Genomic DNA, 19,915 nt, shown 5'->3' with positions numbered 1-19,915 from the left:
TTAAATGTGAATGTAGAACTGATGTAGCTGCTGCTACACTACTTGTTAACATCTACAGCATATATTGTACACTCTTCTAGACGCAAGATTCAAATCCCTTCACAGTCGCAGAAACCCACTGGGTGGCTCTGAGCAAGTCATACCTTCGCTGCCTTCAAGGAAGACAGCAGAAAGCCTCTTCTGAATAAAACTTGTCAAGAAAACGTATGGTAGAGTCACCACCAAGGTGACTTAAAGCCACCTAATAACAAACTAAAAGTGGGATTTGAGTTGATTAGTTGAACATTTTAATCATCCATCAGATGTAACTGGGTCATGATTTAGAATAAAACTTGATGATCATGCCCTGTTTCCCAAAAACTCTGGCCATCAGTGATACCCCATCATGGCTACTCTTCTTTGGTCTGTCCCAAAATAAAGAATTCTAGCATTACATTCTTCCAAAGCCAGTAGTCCTTTATCTAAAAAAGTGAAAAGGATGTTCCCATAAGCGAAACCTCTCCTATCAACACCATCTGCTTAGCCGTTCATTAATTTGCAGCATCTTCCTGTTCTTATGTGATCCTCTAACTTTCATTGGTAGGATTGGTGAGAATACCACTTGTGCCCCTCAATGCTTTCCTGGATCAATTTCATAATCCAAGGTGGTTTAATAAAAATGTTCTTCACTGTGTGATTGGTGACCCCATGAAAGGGGTACTGCTTGGTGTTTTAGATGAGCTTTTGCAAGTTGTCTGTGACATCCCAGATACACACACTTCATCTTGCTCAACTAGCACATAATTTTCTCTATATATGCTAACACCGGCTGCTTAGAGAGCTTGGTTGACAGTCCCACTGATTGCCCAGAGGCCTTATTGTAGCCAGCCACTGCTGCCGCTGGACACTGCAGGCCTTCCAATGCCTGCCGCAGATACTTCCAATACCCTCTGGTCAGGGGGGGGCCCCATCGCTCATTGCTACAATTGATTGTTTTATGGCAGACTGTCTATTTTACAGGCCTCCTGGCATCTTTTGACATCTTACATCTTACACTGACTCTGGGTAGGCTGCACCAGGTCTATATTGCAGGTCTCCACATCACCACCACCCTTGCTTTCATCTGAACTGGGATGCAGACTTGCTTCAGCAGAGCCTCCCCAGCTTCCATCCCTGGCCTGCCACACCCCTGGAGGAGATGCTGTGATCCAGACGGCTCGCCTGAATACAATCTTGGAAGACAAGTGCTGTATGGAATAGTCTGAGCTGCCCTAAAAGCAAACTTCGGTTCTCAGTTTGTTGCTGAGAGAACACTACTAGACTTGTAGAGAACACCATATCTCTGGTGGAACTGGGGTCTCGGATCCACCTTGCTCCGTTGTTATGAACCTTGGAGATGGATTTTTCACCGCCCATTGTGCTTAACTCGAAAGAGACATTAATATGAGAAGATAACATCTAAATGTGTTGATACTCTATATATGAATCCCCTACCACCAGCACTTTTCCCATTTCTGCAGCTGTTGGTTAGGTAGGCTGACTCCTTCCTTGGCATTCAATGTCTCGCTGCTAGTTTCCTGGTTGTGCCTCTCTGCCACCACTATCCTTAAGAAGATGCAGGAAACAATTGCAGTTCCAAATCCCTCACATATGATCTGTTCCTGTCAGTGATTGTCCTCCAGTGTGTCCCTTCAGTGTTACAGCCCTGTTTGTTTTCATTTACAGTTTTCATGGGTCTTCTTTCTTAACAGACTTGAATTGCCCAGAAAATGCATGCTATACTTTGCCACAGAATGCCTACAATTGTTCATAAATGATTCCATTTATCAAAGAAAATATCAAGTCTTTTCTCAATAAAAACATCCTTGGTGATATTTTACAAAGTAAATACTTAGCGTAAAACACAACCGGTGTATCGCAATTGCACCTCTACTTAATCTGATTTAATTATCATTAATTTGTCTCACCCAGGAAACATTTATGGCAATTTCCCACTCAATCATTTTGACTAAAAAAGCACAGGACTAGCACAGATTTTAAAGACTCTTAAATCATCAGAGCATTGAACTGTGCATTTTAATTATTCCTAAACAAGAGAGTTACAGTAGACTTTATGAATTCGTTAAACTCTGGCTAGATGGAAACATAACAAGACACAAGCAAGGTCTGCATTGAATGCTGAGGCTTTCCTAAATCGTTTGTATTTAATTCAACAGCATTCTTGATTTTTAGGACAGTTCTGGGAAAAGAGTCTCTCATGTATAATTGACTCTTGCTGTTTTAATCTTAAACCACTAGAAAACTGACATTTACATAAAAGGAACAACACATGACAGTAGCCTGTGGGGAAAACATTAAAGACAAATGGCACCTAATTTGAAGTGTTTCAGGAGAAAGGGGAATTTAGAGAATATATGCACGTACAGCAGAAAGCCGCTTATGTAGGCTTCAGGGCCAGTTCACACAATCATTCAGAATATAGATACTAGAAGTGACAAGGTGAAGGAAGCCTTCTTCCTCATAAACACATATACACACACATATGCTGTTGCTGTGTGCTTTTAAGTTGTTTCCGTCTTATAGTGATCCCAAGGGGAACCTATCATCGGGTTTTAATGGCATGATTTGTTCATGGGGAGTGGGGGTTGCCATAGCCTTTATCTGAGACTGAGTGAGTATAATTTATCCAAGGCTCAAATCTTCACCATAGCCAAGTGAAGATTTCAAACCTGGTCTCCTACTAGTACAACACTCAAACAACTACATTACACCATGTCATATTACCAAAGGTCAAGCCTAGGTCTCAGGTTCTGGCTCTGAAATTACAGGATCTGGGATGCTCCTTCCCTGTCAAACCTTACTTTAATCATTATAGACACTGCTAAAATCCTGACAACACTGCAGAATTTATGGGGGTGAGCAGGATGTTACTATACATAAATATCCCCTGCACACATAATGTCTATAAAGTGCAAAAGGGAGAAATGCTTCACTCTTTGCATAGTACAGTTATCTGTATTCTAACTATCTGGCAAACACAGTTATCTTTTGAATTTGGTTATGCATGTTGCACTGGGAAGAATACAAATGTGGAAGACTACAAATACCCAGTTACAATGCATTGTCTATTAAGCTGCAAATCTCCTAAATATGTCATGCTGGTTAATCAAATACTAGTAATATGGCAGCACAGCAGTTATACCTTCAGTCTATCATTAGGAACATCTTCTTTTCTTAGCAACAGCATGTGTGGAAGAGAGCGATAATCTATTCAGCACAGGTTAAGTAACTGCCTCCTTCATACTTGTCACCTGCTGGCTTGTTCTTGATTAAAACTCACCCTTGCAGGCATGAGCTAATGACAGTTTGCCCTGGAAGCTTTCATTCTGTCCCTGAGACTACACTTCCTTTCCTCCCCCATACCTGACTGGTGGGTGACTTTTTGTTTTCTTGCTAAAACACCTGTGTGTTTTTCAGTACAGTTAAGAGAATGAACTGAAGGTGATAGCTTAATGATTTCCCAGGCTGAACCAAGACCTGCATATTTTGTGGCTCTTTGCAGCAAAAGTACTTGAGGGTCTTTGATCTATGAAGAGGTCCAATGCTTCCTATGTTGTTATTTTCCTGGCTTCTGCTTCCACTGAAGCCCTTTCACACCATCCAGTAACATTGTTTGATTGCACTTTAATTGCCACCGCAGCTTGCAATAGAATCTTTGAGTCTGCAATTTGGTGACACACTGGAGCTCTCTGGTGGGGAATTCTAAATACCCCTCCTTAAATGGCTAATTCAATGATTCCATAAGTTGATACCGTGGCGATTAAAGTAAAATAATTGTGCTAAAGTTTTGTAGTGTGAAAGGGCACTGCGACTTTGTTTAAGCATTGAATGGCTATCAATGAGAACATAAGCAATACATTTCCTCCCCACCCCCAAAAATGGATACTTTGTACGCAGAATGAAATAAAAAAGCTGGAACAGCAGCAGGAAAATGCAAGTGAGTTGCAATTAGGACACCTCATCTTGAAACCCCAGTACAATTCTATGAGTGAGACATGTCCTTTGCATCCCAGGTTTCTTTTGAATTCAGACTTAGTATCATACTCCAGGACAAGAGCACAGATATGGAACCATTTAGTAAGGAAAAAGTAACTTGAAAGCACTCTTGAAAAATTCAAAGTATATTTTGCCCACCACTGAGTGATAGACAGTGTTGGTATGACAGATCTTGGAAGCTATTTGTTTGGTTTACAACAGTGACCATGCTGACGGCCCAATTTTCAGAGATAAGAGTTCAAAACCAGTAACTCTTTCCAGCTGTGTACTACATATCAGGAATTGATGGCAAAGATCCGCACTGAAATACAAAAGCAAAAGGTAAATACAAATATAACAGAAAAGATAACAGCTAACTTGGGAATAGGAATCGGGAGAAATGTGTGGGAAGAAGAGAATCCTGTTATGATTTATTTATTTATTTTGTATCAAAAGCATTGCATAAATTAGTATAAAACTGATAAAAATAGAAGGAGCACAAGCAGCTAAATATCTTTTGACCAAAAACAGGTAACGGTGACTGCATTGTCCATAGCATTCAACAATTCTTTCTCTGTACATGAGGCATGACATTGTAGACAACCATACAGATGTGGAGTTGTCTGTTCTGCTCCACAGTCGCTCAAGGTGGAGGATTCTTCTAGGTAGTGCCATTTTGCCAAGTTGTCTTTTGATCTGCCCACCCCATTTCCAAGTCTGTTCAGAGACTTCCAAGTTGCCCATTCTTGGTTTGTCCCTGGAGGAAGACCCTCGTGGAGGGCCATCCAATTTTTCAGAAAGCTTTTACCATGTATCCTTCTGCACATATAATTCCACTTCAGCCTAAAAGTGAACTAAATTGTGAGCATTTCAGTTTCTGGGAGACAACTCAAATTCCAGAAGACAGGAGATTTTATGGACTTCAAAATGGAGGAGTTATATAGAACTCTTTCATTTTGAAGTGAACCTATCCAGCTACAGTGTGTATGTGTGTGAGAGTGCATACGTGCATTCATTCACATGCCATTAAACATTGATCAGGTTGATCAAATGGAACTGTGCTATTTGGTTGCACCAAAGCCTATGTTCCTATTTGTTGTAGTATTCACACAAAAAAAATGCTGCCAGATTTGTGGTCACTGCATGGATTTGTGGTCACTGAAACATGTGCCAGTATATTTCCCCACTCCTATCTTTTTAGAGTTAATGATTTTTTGCTATTTGTCTGCCAATTTGTTTCTGGAGATCCTTTTATCACCCTCTGGACTCTTGCTCAATGGTAAAATCAAGACAGAGTTGCTATCAGTGCTCTATTTATTCTTAAGTGTTAGAATCTCAAGATATTGATATAGGAGAATGAGCAGGCTGTGTGATTCCTAGCATTTCTTTCTAAATGTACACACAGTAACTTCACCGATCACACTATGGCTTCATCTGCAATGTAGACTACACCTACAGGTGTGCACACAATCACTCATCTAGTTATGTACATACCAACTTTATTTGTTTATTGCATTTTTATTTTGACATTCTTCACTGACACATTTCTGTTTTTATCTTAGTGTTAACCCTGGCTCAAGTTTTGCAACAGCAAAATTTTTCCTGGCTCTTCTTAGGATTCATTGCACTTAGTAATTATGAACTGAACCCAGCACTTTATTTGCTCAGCCATGATAGCTTTTTATTGTTTTTGTAATATTGACTGATTTTATGTTTATTGTTGTTTGATATTGCTTGTTTTTCAATGCTTATTTTAACCTGTTTTGTTGGGCATGTCCCTCTGTAAGCTGCCCCAAGTCCCTTTGGGGAGATGGAGGCGGGGTATACAAATAAAGCTATTATTATTATTATTATGGCTCTAGTACAGAGTAGATAAAGCTTCCAGGTAACTGGCCAAAATAAAATAACTAGACATGTGGTTGAGATTTCGAAAGCATCTCGACTAGCTTTCTACAGTGACCATCACTATTGCTAAGCTACTATGCAATCCAACACTGCACAGGTGGATTTTCCCCATCCCCCACTCTTTCTCTCTACTGCCTTCCATATCCTTTTCAGAAAGCCCCTGAACACTGAAGAAGAAACAGACTTCCCCTACATTTTGATGACTTGCTTTCTATGTAGATTGGGAAAATGGCACGAATAAGTCTTCTTTCCCAGGTGTATATAGACCCTTAGAGAAGTTTCCTATGTTTAATGAAGCTCTTACAATAACGGCTTAGTTTGTTTCCTAAGGCATTGATGGCTTTGCTTTTTAATCAGAATTGCTAGCCTCTGCACACATTCTCTCTCAATCAGTTAATTGGATGTGACCCTATATTATTCAACAGTCTTACAATTTATAGCTCAAATACTATTATTTGGTTTTATTAAGTACACTGAAAAGCGTGGAGTCAACTGACATTTCCCAGTAGATAACATTTATTCTCTCATGAAATTTAACTTCATGTTGGAAAACAAAGAAAATATATATTGAAATGTATTTTTTTTCAAATTATAATTTGTGTTTTCTCCCTCCCCTTGGCAATAACATATTTCGAAGCTTCCAGTTATGGTAATTGTTACCATAAATTATTTAACAGTGACCTTGTAAGGTCATTTCTGGTCATTCTTTTCAAAGCTTTTCTTCAAGTCATAAGCTGCTCTAGTCATCTTGCTTTCATGATGGTGTAGCTCATTTAATCCAATAAAAATGTTAAAGCAGTGTCAAACATGCTTTTTATGGTTAAATTCATGCCAGATTTTACAGTGGGTTATTCCCTAATCTCATTTCCATTAGTCTGGAAGTCACAAACTGATCTTAATTATGTCCTAATGGTAGCATAATCTCATTTTATAGAGAATGTGAAGGGCTGTCATGAAAGCCAGATCTGGTTAAAAAACCAGCAAAGAGCATAGTTTTAAATCCGTTTTGATTAAAAATAGTTTATTGCCAGGTTTTCAGGTTTAAGGATAGGATAGTGAAGATATTTAATATTTAAAGCCGTAATCTCTTGAAAGTAAGCTCCACAGCACAGTATAACTTACATCTGGTTAAGGGAGTTTAGAACTGAAAATTTGCAAATCCTGTTTAAGAGAAACTCTTCAACCTTTTCCTGAACTGTACTGCTTTTGATTCAGAGATAGGGTAGCTCAAGAAAACATCTTTAGAAAATTAGGATTTAGAGAAGAGAGCTAGATCTTAAGTATTAATAATACAATATAATTATTTTCCTCACAAATACGGAGCCCTTGGTGGCGCAGTGGGTTAAAGCACTGAGCTGCTGAACTTACTAACCGAAAGCTCACAGGTTCTAATCCGGGGAGCAGCATGAGCACCTGCTGTTAGCCCCAGCTTCTGCCAACCTAGCAGTTCGAAAACATGCCAATGTGAGTAGATCAATAGGAATCGTTCCATGAAGTCATGCTGGCCACATGACCTTGGAGGTGTCTACGGACAATGCCGGCTCTTTGGCTTAGAAATGGAGATGAGCACCAAACCCCAGAGTCGGAAATGACTGGACTTAATGTCAGGGGAAAATCTTTACCTTTTACCACAAATATTGGGCAGGTTACACATCTTAGACTGAACATAGTGATTAAAAAAGACCATGCCCACTTGATCTATCCTAAGGACTTCAGGAGCTGAGCATAAATTGTGAAAGTAACTAATACACTTTTGGAAGCCTATGTCAAATTTGGAGTCCTACAAAATGATATGGTCAGGATAGTATATTGGCCAAACCCTGGTTTGGGAGTATAATGTGTGTGGAAACCCACTGCCTCAGTTAAATCCCAGGAGGAGGCGAGCCATCCTTCTCCAATCCTCAAACTCTGATCAAGGGGACATTTGGGGATTGAGCAGCTGTTCAAACCAAAGATTTAAATAAAGAAACACTTATCATTTAATTCCCTTCCATAGATGAATTTGTTCTGTAAAGCAGACTGCATACCAACACTTTAATGGGCATAAGGCACAGTGGACGATCAATAGAAGGAATCCCATTTCTCCCCTCTGTGTACATTTATGTGCATTATAACATCTTTATGGCCATCTCCATTTCTTTGTGCACATAGAAGCTTTATTATGCACAAAGGATTGTTCAATTATATGATTTTCACTGCTGCAATCTGAAAAGATATAGCTCAGGAATAGATTTAGCATGTGAATTGCTATCTGTGTTGCTTGGTTCTTAGCAGAGCTTAGAAGACTTTATAGATTTTCAATTTTTTGCCAACATACTTTCACATCAGTGAATGCCTAAGAATCAACTACAGATGCACGCCTTTAAAATCTACATTGAACTGGATTATATGGCAGTGTGGACTCATATAATCCAGTTCAAAGCAGATATTGAAATTCTGGGTTATATGGCTGTGTGGAAAGGCCCTTGGTCATTTTGTTTTGTTTTTCCTGTGCAAATCCTTCTTCCATGCAACCTTTTGTGAATGCTTTCTTAATTGTTCAAATCATATTCACAGTCTGAAATGTGACTGCAGGCCTTGATTAATTTCACACAGTCATGCATTAATTTGTATGGTTTTATATAAAAAAAGATTCATCCAGTCCATCTACGGAAGTCATTGGTTGTTCTGTTTTGTTTATTGAAAAACCACAGATGCAGCTAACTTCATATGTCACTTTTTGTGTATAAATTTTATAGTGTTATGTGAAAATAGCATACAATATACGAAATTCAATAGTCAAAATACAAATATTATTTCCCCAATCCCACCACCATTCATGAACCACCAGCTCATATGACACTGAGAGTCTCTTGTTTTGAAAAAAAAACAGTGGAGAAATTTTCAGATATTGAAACAAAGATGGGTTGTATGCAGAATATCTAAACAGGAGAATTGCTCGTGAATATTAAGAGTAACGATAAGGAGTTTGTCTAACTGCCCACAAGAATAATGGAAGAGTGCTACATCTGAACAAGATGCATAGAAATTTTTTCTGCAGTCAAAAGTTTTAACACTTGAGAACTAGGGTTGGAGGACTAGGGCTGTGGTCGGCCTCACTTTGCAAATTGAATCAACACAGTCTGTAAACACAATAATAGGGTTTTGGCCACACAATGTCTAACTGTATTGTCTAATCACAGTCAATGATGACTGGTGGCTTCAACATCAGTGAGATAGTGAATCCTATCCAGTGCTTAGTTTGTACTTTAAAAGAACTATCAAGGGGCATAGTGTTCATCCTCTTGGATAAGTCCTTTAAGGTTCATTTGCTTGTTTAGTGATTTATTATTTATTTATTATCAGTAAATGTTTTATTTTTATACCTAGTTTATATGCCTCTATACATGGAGGGCAGCAAGGGATCACAAGTAAAAAAGAAACCCTACTCTAGGCAATAGTCCTGGCTTAAACGTTTGCAGCATAACCCCATGATTGATGCTGATCTTAAAGGATGATGAACACTACAAACAAACCCACCCTCAATTGAATAGCCACTGCATCTGAAATGAGAGTTTAGTTCCACACACTTCCTTATTCAAAACATTATCTCAAAATCCAAAAATAATAAAATGCCTATTCCCTCTGTCTACCATACTACTTTGCAATCCCTTAGAAAGCGGTTGCCAGCCAGTTCACATTGACATTTTCTGACTGTGTTCCTCTGTTCCTCTTTTCTTGATTCACTACCTGACTTCTAGCCTGTCTGTGTCTGCATCTTCTTTTTCTGATCTTCAACTCCTTTCCCCCTGATCTAGTACTTTGCCTCCTACCCTTGTTCTCCATCCATTCTTCTGTTTCATAACCAGATTGTGGCATATCCTCTAGGTTCTTTTTTAGTATCATTTATTAGCCTTATAGCAGGAAAAATTACAGGTAGTCTAAATTCTCAGGAGCATTTTCCCAAATTACCACTGTAGATATTCAAGGCTGAGCAATCAGAACATGTTCTGGGGCTAATTAATCCAAAGCTAGACCATAAATTTGATAAAACTGTTGTGATTTGATCTACAAAAGAGATGAACAGGCCATCTGTCTATTTCTTCACTTTTATTGTAGTACCCTTGCTCTATACAACAGGAAAAAAGAAAAAAGCAGGCAAAGAGAAGGACTCTTCCTTTTATTTGATTGTATGCTTTTCCAGTAGCAGCTATCAAGAAGCCTTCGGCTACAATATAATCATGTCTAGGCAGAGAGGATCCCTTAGGGCATATTAGGAGGAGGTAAGATTCCAATAACAGATTAGAAAACAGATTGAGTAAGTGAAATGTACATTAAAGATTCAGGCATCACTGTAGCATTACGTGGCTCAGAACTGTGTGTTCAAAACTTTATTTTGATACCATCTGCATGCATTATTGTGTTCAGGAAGATTACATTAAGAAGACACTATTTAACAGTAGACAATAGTTCTCCTTGACATACAATCAATAAATAGATTTAGGTGTCTAGATGAAGAACATGGAACGTTGTTTGTTGTACATAGAGCAGATCTTCATTTAGACACAGATTTCTTCTTAATACTTTTCCCTTCTTTGATTTTAAATGGACAGCAACTTCCTTTATGTCCAATTACTGCCTTCAGCTGTGAAGATTCAGTGATTAACTTCAGTTGGTGTTGCACAACAACACATGCTTCACATGAATTTCCACCTGCTTTCAAACACAGAGAAATAAAGTGCCTCTTTCTTCAAGTTCTCTTTGCTTTCACTGAGAATTTTTATGCATATGTTTTGATGTGACTTTTTGATACTTAGATTTCGAAAGCTGAATTGTAAATGGTGGTTTGTTATTGGTAGTGTACTGCTTTTAAATTTATTAAACTCACTTAAAGTTATTTAAATAATTAAAAACCTATCTGCTGCAGTAAAAAATTAAAGTAAAATAAGCCATTAATCATTTCTCCAGCTGTTAACATTGTTGATACTATAATGATTAAAATAATGTTTGCAACTGTTGTTTTAATGGTTCAATGAATAATAGGTAACACATTATTTTTAATCAATTGCTTTCAAGCCTGGTGGGGTACTATTTGTATGTTCAGTTAAACACAATTTCTTTTTTATTAGCATATAGGTAAATAGCTAAATATGTGCTGTTATTAAACCAGCTTTCATGCTGAGTGGGAAGGAGCATGGACCTTGAATAACACACCCTTCTGCATTAGTGCTGTTGTCTCAGTATATGTTCTGTAGTAGTGTATCTAACAGGAAGGTATTAGTTATTCATTGTCCCTGAAGGCCCAGAGCTTTGGATAGAGAAGTTCTTGTCCCCATTCCAGGGTTCAGAGCCTTGAGGTCAAATTCCAAGGAATCCTCAGTGACTATAAAGACATCCAAGAGTCCCCCCCCCCCGCCCCCCAGTAACTGGCATAGTAATCTGCATTGTTGCCTTTGCCTAATGTTGTAAGCCGTTTTCTTATGTTCGGGCCATCTTTTCCAATCGCTTACAAGTTTACAAGCTTATAATCTTTTCCAAAGCTCACCCCTTCTCCATTTCTCTGTACAGTATCTTTAAAAAAAACCCTTCTTCTAGGTCATGGAGTCAATAGATAAAAGTTCTAGTGCTTCTTGACCTATATGGCCAATTAAAGGTATGAAAAAAGCAGCCGATGCATAATTGTGTCCCTTCTCATCATGTTACCAGCCTCCACAAGAGAAATAAAGATACATGTTTGTGTTGCACTACCTCTCTTGAAGATCAATTTCCATGCTACCTTTTCTCTTGGGCTGCTAGGGGCATGGAACATGCATACTGATAAACAAGAAGAAAAATAAAATGGGAAAGTATGACTCATAGCAACTATGTTATGCCCATAGCAATTATGTTCTGCATAATTAAACCAGCTGTTAAATCTATTATGATCATATTACTGGCATTAAGATTGTATCAAATATATGGAATACTTAAGTGGAAATCAGATGTCAGAATTTTCTTTTTAAAAAAGAGATTGGTTCATCTTGTGAAGCTGACTGAAACTGACTCATATGGAGTTTAATCTCAGGTAGATCCCCTAAACTTACTGAGATATACATTAACTGTGATTGAGGTTTTAAGTATACAACAGGAAATCAGTTATAATACTGGTATTTAACCGTCATTTTTTTTTTCTATTATATCCCTGAATTGAATTCAAGTTTACAAGCAGTTTGCTTAGTTTTGGGTCTCAAGTCCTTACTGTAGATGGACAAATAGTAAAATGATCACTTTCAGCTCATCTTGTTCTTGTCCCGGCACTGTCTGAGATATCTGTGGGATTAAATATGTTTTATGAAATAACATAAAAGAATGCTGGCACCAGTCACAGTTTTCCTGATGAATCTGTGTGCTCACTGAAGATGTACTTAAATCTACCTTAGGGTGTAGCCAGCCAACATATTTAATATGTTTTTGTAGAAGTGGTCCCTCAAATGATGAGAGTTTTTTTTAATACATAATATTTTGTTAAATTTAATGTCTTAAATTTAATTGTGGCCTTCTTTGACATATTTGATTACTGAGGCATGTATCACTGAGGAAATGTCATGGTGGAAAGAATGCAGTTTCTTGACAGAAATATACAGACCTCTTATTGTCTACAGTGACAAATATTTATATTCTATGACAGGGAGGTTACAACTTTTTGTGTTGGATCAGTTGCATCTGACCTCCTTGCATTACAAACATACTGAACATTGTATTGTCGAAGGCTTTCATGAACATTTGTCATGTTCTAAACAGTGTCAGCAGTGCTTTGATGCCATTAACATGGCAAATACACTCAAGGTTTTAATCTTATCTTGAAGGACTTTGGAAAGCATCTTTAATGTCCACACTGAAATCAACAGGATATTCACCACTCCACCGATATCAGAGCCACCAACTAATATACTTTCTAAAGATGTTCAAAAAATGAATAAGGCTAATGACTTCCATGTCATTCAAATTACCAAAACTCAAGATTGTTCTACAACAGGGAAAAATACAATTAAATGGAGTTATCTTGTTAGCAAGAATTACACACTCTTTTCTAATCTGACCTGTTGATTGATTGTTGCTACATTGACTGATACCTATATTGTTTAGAGCAAGATGCCCAATTTTTTTAAAAAATGCATATCCTTGTAATATTTAATAAATAAACAAACAATAATTCTATGATAGCAGCAAAAGCAATCCTTTGAGATCTGTTAGAACTTGTCAACACAACCGCTCATGTCATACCACTTCTGTGAAGACTCTATATTATCTGACAGACGGCTCTTGATAATCTCTTCTTCGGCTTGCTTCACATTATTTCCGTGAAATAAGTGGCTAAATATATTGTCATCTGTCACGAAGTGAATAAATTGATCATCTTCCCCCCCCCCCCCCAAAAGGAGGTTTGGTTTGATTTTTCTGTCTTCTCCCCTTCCCGTCTACAAATTTTTGATATAATATTTCAAGGCTAAAGCAGAACTAGGTTTACACGACATAAACAATTTATGTTCTGTACTGCTGTAACAAGTATCGAAATGAATTTGGAGGCAAATGCCTAGCAGTTTAAAGAGAAAACCAGTCTGGGAATAAGAGAATTGTGATTTCCATAATGGGTCTAAAGGTTTTTCCCCTTCTCTCACTTACGCAGGTTGGTAATGTATGGTTTTGTAAAAGCCATGGTGCATCTCAATCAGCTAAAGAGTGGTGACTTTCATTTCACTGATTGTTTATTCTTTGGTTCCTTGATGTCTGCTACAGATCCAGGTAATTGTCTTATTATTACTCCTATTACTACTGTGTCGATGTTTGCTTGATTCCATAATTTCCTGAACATGGTGCAAGTGATTTTTCTGACCTCGTTCCAGTACTTGTCCTGATCAGAATATAGACCATATGGCCCACCAGGAGACAATGTTTCACCTCATGGCTGATAAGAGAATTGAACTAGGGTTTCCCTGTGAAAGATCCAGTACTAACCATTACAGCAGACTGCAATCCACATTGAAATGTTTGTCACTTCTCCCAATGTGCAGAAGACTGGACATATCACAAGACCTCTTTCTAATCTTCTAACTTTCCCCCTAAAGCTCTTATGGATGTGCTAATGGAACATAATCTTTCTAATTCATTTCACATTTTGCCCAAAGCTCTACTCAAGACCAACCTTGGCAGGGATCTGAACAAGATATCACAAGTTTTTCTTCACTGTTACTGCATCATTGCACAGCATTGTCTATTCTCGGTATTACAGTAGAATCATGTAAATGGATTGCTGCTGGTACATTGGGAAGACAGAGTTGTGGATGTTGCCGCTAAATTTCTATGAAATCATTGGCATTTAACATTTTCTTTCAGGGCATGGACACAGATGCATTTGGACTTGGGGAAAATCTATATATTTCTGGTTCTTTCCCCATGAAGATTTTTACCAATAATTACGATTCAGTTTGTTTTATTCATCATCTACAATGTTAAAATATGTCTTAAAATATCTGTTTCCACATGTATATAAAATCTGAATGGGCATTTTCTCTTACAATCAGTCCTAAATAGTATTTTGTTATGGTTATATTGCAAATAACTTTATGGAGAACGCCAAAATTTATTACACAGAGGTGTTCTAAGCCTCATGATGTTTTGTGAGATACAGATAAGGTCATTGCAAATAACAGTTTGCCCGGGTCATATTCCTCAAACATCCCAAATTGCAGTATAGGATTCTATCTCATCTCACTTGCTAATGTGAGAAGATATGATTGAGAGAGGTCATGACAGTTTTTTCCCTTCCTCTATGTTTCTGTATACATTGGATGCCCACAATCATGTGAATACCAAAATTCTGAGGATGCTCAAGCCCCAGAATACACTGTTATGTAGCAACATATAGAATAGCAAAATAAAGTTTTGCTTTTTTGAATTAAAAAAATATCTGTCTATCTAGAACAGAGAAGGGCCAACTATATATTTATATGGAAAAAAGCCTATTCTGATATATTTACATAAGTATGTATTAGTTGATTAACTAGTTAGCATAATTCTACAGAACTTTCCTGGTCCTTCGGAGCAACTCTATGTCAACTTCTAGTGCAGTGGTTCTCAATCTGTGGGTCCCCAGGTGTTTTGGCCTTCAACTCCCAGAGATCCTAACAGCTGGTAAACTGGCTAGGATTTCTGGGTGTTGTAGGCCAAAACATCTGAAGAACCACAGATTGAAAACCACTGTTCTAGTGGGAGTAATTTATTTAAGTAGGTTTTAGTATTATTCAAAGTTTCCTGTTTCTATGGAAAGACTGGAAATATGTTCCCTAGAATCACACTATATTTCTGAAAGTATTTCTCAAACTGCTTTTGTTGTCATCAACTAACCATAAACTTATGCTAAGAAATATTTTGATTGAACATACAATTATATAGTCCTTCAAGTGTTTTCCAGTTCTATAATTCAACAGAAGCTAGAGTCCCTTCAACCTTTTGGTATGATCACAGGCTGGACTAGCCAACTAGGAGGTAAAACAAAAAAGAAAGCCATGATCAAGTCACTGTCATGGTTGCAATTGTCACAAATGCTGAAATTATTCCTACTTTCTCCCCAGCCACAATAAAAGAAAGTGGACCATGAAATTTCCACACAATTAGTTTAGTATTCCCCTGTCTCCCAGGTTAAAAACATATAAGACACCCGTACCACTCAGATTTACCAGATAATCAATGCCAGTTCATATTCTCTGTGTGCTACCATCCATACCAACTCAGCTGAGCTTCACCAGATTTGAACAGACTCTATTAATGGTTTACTGGGTTCATTCTGTCATGCATTCTCCTTCTATGAATGTAGTTAACTAGGAAAATATCTAAAACTAATTGCTGAGCTAGGAAACATTGCCGCTTTCAGTGACTTCCATGTGCTATGAGCGACATCAGCTCCCATATTGGGAGAAAGATGGAATGTAATTTAAATAAAATGAAATTCTCTCCCCACTCTGTATACACATACTGATGTGCACATTCATTTTTGTCTTTTGATAATAGAGACAATAATTTCAAGATTTTTCTTTCTTTGTGCTGTGCAACAGATGTAGTAATAGTATCTTGCAGATTTTGAAAACACAGCACAAACAATGTATTGTCAAAGGCTTTCATGGCTTGAATCACTGGATTGTTCCGGCTTTCATGGCCAGAATCACTGAGATGACCTCACAACTTCTGAGGATACCTGCCATAGATGCAGATGAAACATCAGGAGAGAATGCTTCTGGAACATGGCCCTACAGCCCAGAAAACACATAAAAATCCACAGCAGAAACATCTTTAATTCAATGAACTTTGCTTTTCTTTTTGCAATGTAATCAATTAGCATATGTGAATTTAAAATGATGAAGAGGGGAGAAACATAAAAAGAAACTGAAATATGTGAAACTGCATATGCCTAATGCCTTACGCAAAAGTAATGAAACAATAAGGGATTCCTAATTGATTCTACTCTGGAAATTTGGAAATCCTAAATCCAGGAAGATATGCAAACTTTGGAACCATTCTAGTTATGGCCAAGTGGACATTGCTATTTAATCAAAGCATCCAAACCTGATTATAAGATACTCTTGGAGCTTGTTTTTTTCTGACAGGTAATCAAGGAAAACAGGCATACAAGGCAGAAAGGGTTTCTCTGATTCTACTGAGAAATGCAAAATACGAACTTTTGTATTTCTTTCCCACAACAAAATCTGTGAACCCGAACTGTCACCCACAGCACACAGACTTCAGTGTGCAAGAAAGTTGCCAAGATTGTTCTCACCCCACAGTGGAATAGGAAGAAGAAAAACACCAAAATGACAACTTTCTCAGTTCCCTTAACTAAACCATGTTCCAAAAAAATCCCATAGCATTTTAAACTGTATTTTTTGGACTTAACACTAAACTGAGTTCCAAATAATTCCATAGCATCTTTTTGGACCAATTTAAAAGGTGGGTGGTAGACATCATAACTTTCCAAAAGGTCAAACACTACTTGTCAGAGCTTTGCATCAGAGAAAGGGCTTCCCGCCTCTCCAATTCCTTTACATGCTAATTTTGCTCTGTGAAAAATTACAGGGCACGTGTACACTCAGTTCTCCCACCTGCATTTCCGTACAGTCCTGGAAAGGCTATTCCACTTCAGTATTTAATAGTGGCATTCTTATGGCACTGACATTCTAATCAGAAAATACTTTGCATACTTGTACCTTTTCCCCCTTCCCACTGTGACATTTAGAGCATAGGGAACATTTGCCTCAGAAAAGGTTTGCTGAAGCAGAACTCTTTCAAAGCTTTGTGAACCCTCTTGCCTTCATTTAGGCTGATAATCAAAATGCTCTTTTCTATTTACAGTTTCTATGGTTACTGCTGTATAGCTGGTGTGGGTTGTCCCTTGTTTCATTCCCTTTTCCAAGTCACACAAAACAGCTGGAAAATATTTTATAAGTCTATCGAGTATGTTGTGGGGGATAGAGATAGGTAATTAAAATGCTTTATTGATGTTTTCTTTCTGGAGCTAAGCCTTGAGTAGGATGGTTGATTAGCAGTGCCAGGAATCTATAATTACAACTGGAACTATTATTTTTAGCAGGAGGGTTTTTCAACATGTTTGGCTTGGTTGGGAAGTATCCTGTATTGTTTCTTTCCCACTTGTCATTGAAACCAGGCCTGTTGCCCATGACACAATATTTTTAACTTTATTATAATCAGAACCTCAAAAGGGATATGTCACTTGCTTTAGTAGTGGGGATTTGATTTGATTTGTTTAAACTACTACTCAATCCCTTCATATTGAATGCAGACTTCAGGTTTCTTCTTCCTCTTCCCCCTCATTCCAGAAAAGGAGACAACTGTCTGAGAAATTCTATAAGAAGCAAAGGGTGAAAGAGAATGGCTTCTAATTTCAGTTTCTTCTGGGGTGGAATGGGAACTTTTGCCACTTTGAGTCCCATCCATAGGAGAAAAACAGGATAAAAGCAAATAAATAAATAAATAAATAACTTCATACATTCCTCTTTCTTCAACACTTTCACTCCTGGATGTCTACTTGATGTCCAAGGACATTAACATGGGGTTAACTGGGCTGAACTAATTTAGCCCCATGCTAAGGAACACTGGAGACTGCTCTGGCATTTCACTGAACTTGGGCAGAGTATAAACAGCACAACCATATCTGAATAGAGTGTATAGACACCTCCAAAGCCTCTGGAGCCTGTCCCTGAGCATTCCTGCTCTGGACTGGACACAAAATGTAGTGCAGATATGTTGAAGAGCTTATTGGTGGGTCAGGATAACCTTGATTCTTCAGTAACATGCATTCAAACACAAACCTTTAAGAGTAAAACACTCGACCGGCCCAAACCTGAATGGATGAATTCAGGAGTTTCTATTTCCCCATTTATTCCATGTTTTAAGATCCCAAGTTTTTTTTTTCTATTCCAAAGATAAAGAAATGCATGTGCTTTGTAAATTCCTGCCAAAAATCAGTGGAAACAAAACTCACAACTGTCTCTAATTCAGAATAGCACAGAGAACCAATAGAACACCACCCCACTGTATAAGGGACTGAAGGAAAGCATCCATTTAACTGCATGACAGTTTAAACAGCATGTCGCCTGTTGTAGCATAACTGCCTTGGCAAAGAGAAAGGACATTAAATAATAAGGCTGGGAGAAGAATATTATAATTGATCTCTATTTTATTTATTTATTTATTATTTATTTCAGTTGCTTCTACCCTGCCCTTCTCACCCCGGGGGGGACTCAGGGCGGCTTACACAAGCAAGGCACAATTCAATGCCCGCATTACATACAGCAAGGAACAACATCAGTTAACGACAGCAATTTTAGCAATAAACAGCAATTAACAGAAACAGAATTATTATCGGCAGAACAACCATAAAACCAGTAAAAACAGGTAAAAACAATAAAAACAGTACAAACCTCATTGCTGGCCAGCATTTCACAGTCTCATAGTTTAAATTCCAATTTCCATACCTTGTCGGTCCTATCCATTTGGTTTCCATATCTAATTGTCAGGATGCCCAAAGGCCTGGTCCCATAGCCACGTCTTTACCTTCCTCCTGAAGGCAAGGAGGGATGTTGATGCTCTGATTTCCCCCAGGAGTGAGTTCCACAGGTGGGGGGCCACCACCGAGAAGGCTCTGCTCCTCGTCCCCACCAGCCTCACTTTGATAGCGGTGGGGTCAAGAGCAGGGCCTCCCCGGATGATCTCAAATTCCGGGATGGGATGTAGAGGGAGATACGTTTGGACAGATACACTGGACCAGAACCGTAAAGGGTTTTGTAGGTCAAAACCAGCACCTTGAATTGTGCTCGGAACTGAATCGGCAGCCAGTGGAGCTGACACAGCAGGGGGTGGTGTGTTCCCTGTATGTCGCTCCGGTAAGCAATCTGGCTGCTGCTTGCTGGACCAGTTGAAGTTTCCGAACAATCTTCAAGGGCAACCCCACGTAGAGTGTGTTGCAGTAGTCTATACGGGATGTAACGAGCGTGGACCACTGTGGCCAGATCAGACTTATTTTGATCTCATCTTCTCTTTATACACCACATATACACATATATGTTGTGCTCATTCTTTTTAGACTACATTTTTTGGATTCCCTTTTCAACAGACACTGCCAGGAAGACAAATAAACATGAATTACTGCTAGTTTTTGCAGTAAGATTGATCAGCATATCAAACTATACATATGGGTGGTTTTTTCGAGACTGTCATTTTTTAAAATGAGACATTTTATTAGTTGTGGGTAGGAACTGATTATGCCAGACTCAGTATCTGTTAATATGTGTCTGTACAGGATATGAAACAGCACATCACCAAGCATAATAATTTAAAATTTTCTATTGTTAGGCAGTCACTTTAATATTGAAGAGACTGCTGAGAGGTAGGGAATGCAATGATGGTATTCCAGGCTTCTACACTATGGTTCCGGTTTTTGGGTATAGATCTGAACTTCATATACAGA

General features: G+C 38.2%; 1 protein-coding gene across 1 annotated transcript in view; it reads left to right on the top strand.

Moving 5' to 3' along the window:
* The window catches only part of SLC9A9 (solute carrier family 9 member A9), a 366,051-nt gene that overhangs the window by 58,935 nt on the left and 287,201 nt on the right, over window positions 1-19,915 (top strand). Inside the window, exon 5 of the mRNA XM_067465985.1 lies at window positions 13,565-13,680. Coding sequence (XP_067322086.1) covers window positions 13,565-13,680 — 116 coding nt within the window. The remainder of the gene's footprint in view (window positions 1-13,564; window positions 13,681-19,915) is intronic.

Source organism: Anolis sagrei, chromosome 3 (assembly GCF_037176765.1).
Source record: "Anolis sagrei isolate rAnoSag1 chromosome 3, rAnoSag1.mat, whole genome shotgun sequence".
Lineage (NCBI taxonomy): Eukaryota > Metazoa > Chordata > Lepidosauria > Squamata > Dactyloidae > Anolis > Anolis sagrei.
Note: the sequence above shows the minus strand (reverse complement) of the source record. Positions and strands in the feature narration are given on the sequence as shown.